At 33.0% G+C, this 5,145-nt stretch overlaps 2 protein-coding genes across 2 annotated transcripts in view; one reads left to right on the top strand and one right to left on the bottom strand.

Annotated features, from left to right (window-relative positions):
* LOC106474319 (cyclin-L1-like) overlaps positions 1 to 2,837 on the top strand; it is a 6,047-nt gene extending 3,210 nt beyond the window's left edge. Inside the window, exons 3-6 of the mRNA XM_013935010.2 lie at positions 577 to 681; positions 1,417 to 1,555; positions 1,814 to 1,885; positions 2,354 to 2,837. Of these exons, the coding sequence (XP_013790464.1) occupies positions 577 to 681; positions 1,417 to 1,555; positions 1,814 to 1,884 (315 nt within the window). The 3' untranslated portion in view covers position 1,885; positions 2,354 to 2,837. The remainder of the gene's footprint in view (positions 1 to 576; positions 682 to 1,416; positions 1,556 to 1,813; positions 1,886 to 2,353) is intronic.
* Positions 2,838 to 4,622: 1,785 nt separating this feature from the next.
* LOC106474317 (nuclear pore complex protein NUP62-like) overlaps positions 4,623 to 5,145 on the bottom strand; it is a 4,738-nt gene continuing 4,215 nt past the window's right edge. The window contains exon 2 of the mRNA XM_013935008.1: positions 4,623 to 4,762. Coding sequence (XP_013790462.1) covers positions 4,623 to 4,762 — 140 coding nt within the window. The remainder of the gene's footprint in view (positions 4,763 to 5,145) is intronic.

The raw sequence follows: 5,145 nt of genomic DNA, 5'->3' as shown, positions 1-5,145 counted from the left end.
GCTATTATCTAACAGGTGTTTATGTAGAAGGGTAAACCAGATAGCTATTATCTAACAGGTGTTTATGTAGAAGGGTAAATCAGATATCGATTATTTAACAGGTGTTAATGTAGAAGGGTAAACCAGATAACCATTATTTAACATGTGTTTATGTAGAAGGGTAAACCAGATAGCCATTATTTAACACGTGTTTATGTAGAAGGGTAAACTAGATAACCATTATTTAACAGGTGTTTACGTAGAAGGGTAATTTCTTCGTGTAAAATAAAATAATTAGAACAAACATTAAAAATTCTGTTCAATAATGATATAACCAGATTACGTTTGAAGAAGTTTGGGATAAAACTATTGAAATTGGTGTAGATTTTGCTGAAGATGGAATAAGTTATGTTCGAAACTTGGAAATAAAATGTTTTATCAACCGTCTTTACCTTCAATTATTAATTTTGGAGTTTATATATATTAGTTAGACCTTGAAAAGTCTGAGATTTCAGAACTAGTAATTCACCTTGTATGTTGCTAAACCTGTTTTCAACTTAACTTTTGAAAATACTGTATATATATTTTTTCTCTTAGATTCCTTTGCCTAGTAAACCAGCGTGGTACTTGATTTTTGGTGTGATTGAAAAGGACATTAAAGATATCTGTTTGACAATACTTGCTTTGTACACAAGAAGAAAGGTTAGTAAAATATGCTGATAACATATTACGTTATGTAGATTAATGTCAACAGGGTTAAACAGGCACGGCAGTTTATACACACCAGAACAGTGACAAGCTACTACATCAGACAGTTTACACACTAGAACAATGACAAACTATTACATCAGACAGTTTATACACACTAGAACAATGACAAACTATTACACCAGACAGTTTACACACACTAGAACAATGACAAGCTATTACATCAGACAGTTTATACACACTAGAACAATGACAAGCTATTACATCAGACAGTTTATACACACTAGAACAATGACAAGCTATTACATCAGACAGTTTATACACACTAGAACAATGACAAGCTATTACATCAGACAGTTTATACACACTAGAACAATGACAAGCTATTACATCAGACAGTTTATACACTAGAACAATGACAAGCTATTACATCAGACAGTTTACACACACTAGAACAGTGACAAACTATTACATCAGACAGTTTACACACTAGATATTTCAGAGTTCATACATAATATGCTACATCCATTATAACTTTTAAACATTATTTTCACCTGTAATGTTCAAGATTTACTGTGAAACAGTACTAACAATGTTACGTGAACAAGATTTTTATAATATCTGATAATGAAATTCAAATTTGTTTTTAATATTTTTGTAATTCCAAAACTAAAGTGAAAAAAAAAACATCAGAAAATGTTTAAATACTTTTATTTACATTTTTTATAGTCTGATCCAGACCGTTTGGAAAAAATTGTGGATGAACTGAAAAAAGCTCAACTTGAAGCAAAATTACAAGCTAAAGGAATATCTGGCAACACTACACCTATACTAAATAATGCTAGCTTTTCTCCTGGTTCAAAAAACAGTAAGTTCCTTTTCCCACAGTCTTCTGTGTTTTAGTGTTGTTGTCTTATATTTGAAAATAACTTTTCCAGTTGTAGCTTTAATACAAGTGATTGGGGTGTTAAACAAATTTTAATACATTGTACGTAATTAAATCCACTTGATTTTATCTAACACAGTAGTGCAATTAGTGTTAAAAGTATGGACATCATTCAGTTTATACAAAATCCCTAAATTTATTTTACACTTGTAGTAGCAGTAAGATTTTTGTATTTTGTAGATTCTCCAGGACATGGGCAGTCACCAGTTGTAAATACTAAAGAAAACTCCAATGGAAATGAAGTTCTTTGAAGTAAGTATCTTTTGTTGTAGTGTACTGGGATAAACATGGTATTTTTATTAAAAGAAACTAAACACTTTGTGTGCATGGGAACGTGAAGTCTGAATGTAGACAGTAGTTTCTAATCCTTGCCTCTTGACTGTTAGCAAGTAAAACAGTCACAAACCAGAAAATTTCTGGTTCTTCATTATATCTTACCAATTATCAGATATAATTTATTGTGATTAATGTTAATTCAGTAAATGTGTTTAATCATGAGACAATAGAAGTAACTGTCAGAACTATTACAACTTAATTGCCACAATGTTTACAAAAGTAATGATCTCTCTTCTAGTTAAGTTTGAAAATATTCTTATGATGTAAACGTTGTTCTAAAACAGGTTTTTTTATATCAATAATGTATGCTGGGATGAACAATTTCAGTCTTCATTATTGGATGTTGTTGTGACAACTATAATTTGTTTTTTTTTTGTTGTGTAGATTTAAGAAAGAAAACAATCATGTAAACTCGAGAAAGAGAAGCCCATGCAGTCCCCCTAAAAGTTACCCAAAGAAAGGCAAAGGAAGCTCCTCTGGTAGTCAGTCGGGAAGTCCCAGTCCAAAACTGAGAGGGAAGACACCACCTAGAAGTTACAAAAATCCAGATAGGCCACACTCCCGTTCTAGGTCAAAACACCGGCCTTCTCACAAACCAAAAAGGAGTCGATCGTCCAGTCGAACTCCTCGCAAGCACCTAAAGAAAAGTTACAAACGATCTCTAGACAGAAATCATCATCATTCTACTTCATCTCATAAATCAAGAAAGGAAAAGTCCAAAGAAGTAAAGTTGCGCAGAAGTCGATCTAGAGAACGTACTAGAAGATAGTTAATACCATCCGTTTAATTCTGCCAGAGTTTTGTTGTACAAATCATGACATTATTTGTGTGTAATATTGTGTTTAATGAAATAAAAGTTTGTATTGTTCTTATGAAAGTCTAATAATTAAATACACAAAACCACATATGGAAATGGAAGAAAATTTATCTTCATTGACAGCTGATACACTAAAGACAGGTTCACCAATACAAAATATTAACTGAGCATGCTCCTAAAGAAAACATTAATAAAACAAATTAAAGGGAGGTTTACTTTTTTTTTTTATACTTAACATTTCATTAAATCCCCAAAAAATTAAAAAAAATTGAGCTTACAAGCTCAAAGGTTTGGATTGTGTAATAAAAACTATGCCTTTCAAGCACACTTATTAAGATAATTTACCTCCTCATGCATACATGTTGTATCTGCCACATAATTACAACTAAGTCCAAAGTTCAGTTCTAACGCCACATGGTGAGTACAAATCAAAAACATAAAGGAAGCATCCATTAAAATCCTTATAAATACATTCTTTGATAATAAAAATTCTTGCAATGATACAAATACAGTTCCAAGTCATATGATGCTCAATATTTAACGATTTTGTAACAATTTTTACAGTGATTATTTAATGAATGCCTCCTGAACCAATGGGTGTATTATACACACAGGAATGGAGCAAAAGCTTTGCATTTGATAAAGAAGCTATTCTGATGTCACCGATATAAAAATATTACAATCAACTTTACAAATTTGGACGGTCAGTGACCACAATCATTTAAGTCCAGCTTCTCTCTCTTATGCAAACCTTTTCCTTATAAAGAACACCAACTGGTTTATAATAACTACATGTATATCATCTTATTAATTAGCAACAAGAGACATTGATGTCATACTAGAAATGGTAATAGGTTTTCTCCACACGTACACTTAACAGAGTCTAGGAAGAAAACACTTCAACAGACAATCTTGGTCCATCTTGAATTATATATACAGTATTTCGAGTTCTTGATTAATGTTTTTTCTTGTGTGTGTGTGTAGAATTACAGTTGCACATCACAAAGCATCTTATTCTAATCTAATAGCTAACTACAAGAGAACAGTACATCATTATTTTTCTAGACATCGGCATTTTATCACCAAATTTTAAAGTGAAAGATTACCCACGTGCAACGCTATGATTAAAGTTGCCACCATTAACACAAAAGGTTGTCACTACTCGGAAAATGATAATCGGGTGTCTTTGAAGTTTACTCTTAACAAATTACTTCTCAATACAAAAAGCATTTACCTAGCAAGGGTATTCTGTCGGGCTAAGGTTTAAAGTGAAACTGATTCACAAATTTAACCATATTGGCACTCGGATAAGCCAAAATTAGTTAACTGGTCTGTACAAAGTTCAGTCTGCAATAGGCATTAGTTCAAACCTTTTTTTCTTTTTTGAAGTGCCAAGAATCAACATGAATGTTAGTCTTAAAGATATGTTTTTGATGGTTACAATTCTGTCTAAACATCCATCACGTGATCAATGACAAATTTCCACCAAAAATAACAGAAATTGTGCACTTTTACAAATTAAGAATATCTATACAGCATTTAAACGTGTCAATTTTATCCAAATATAAACTATATCAAAGTTTACTGTCAAATTACTTAAGCACACCTGACACAGTGAACACAATGTTTGTTGTATTTGACGAAAGCTGGTAGAAATTAGAATGTTCCCTTTGCAGTGAGATTCTGAAAGTACATCAGCCCTTCGAAAGATGAATACAATTAATCCTGATTTTAAACGTATTGAAAGGAACAGCCATCGTATACATACAAACTTGTGATTTATCAAATGGTTTCGTCTGTATGGAACTTTCTAAGTGAAGAGGAACAGACAAGTCATCACTTTCTTTGTGGTCGTCTTCGAGCTGTCCTCCTTTCAGGCTTAGAGTTGGCTCCAACAGAGAAGAGAGTCCCACCCTGGGGTGTCCCGGGTCTTGAACTAGGTGCTGGGTTTCCAAATGAGGAGAGAGGTGTAGCTCCTAAGGGTGTAAACAATAGGTGAGATATTTAAAGAGTTACACATACAAAAATGTATGAAAAAACCCACTCACTAACTACCAACATCACAGAATGATGTATACATTTATTTTACAGTAGCTGATGGAAATGACACAGGGGTTCCCTAGTGTGTATGTGGGGTTTAGATCTGAATACCAACCCCAAGATTACATGCCAGCAGTTTACCCGTTAAACCAGATTGTTGTCACATAATGGTATAAAGAGAGATTGATGGAGATGACACAGGGGTTCCCTAGTGTGTATGTGGGGTTTAGATCTGAATACCAACCCCAAGATTACATGCCAGCAGTTTACCCGTTAAACCAGATTGTTGTCACATAATGGTATAAAGAGAGATTGATGG

This window comes from Limulus polyphemus, unplaced genomic scaffold, assembly GCF_000517525.1.
Source record: "Limulus polyphemus unplaced genomic scaffold, Limulus_polyphemus-2.1.2 Scaffold7064, whole genome shotgun sequence".
Lineage (NCBI taxonomy): Eukaryota > Metazoa > Arthropoda > Merostomata > Xiphosura > Limulidae > Limulus > Limulus polyphemus.
The sequence above is the reverse complement of the archived record's forward strand: the minus strand, read 5'-3'. Positions and strand labels throughout refer to the sequence as shown.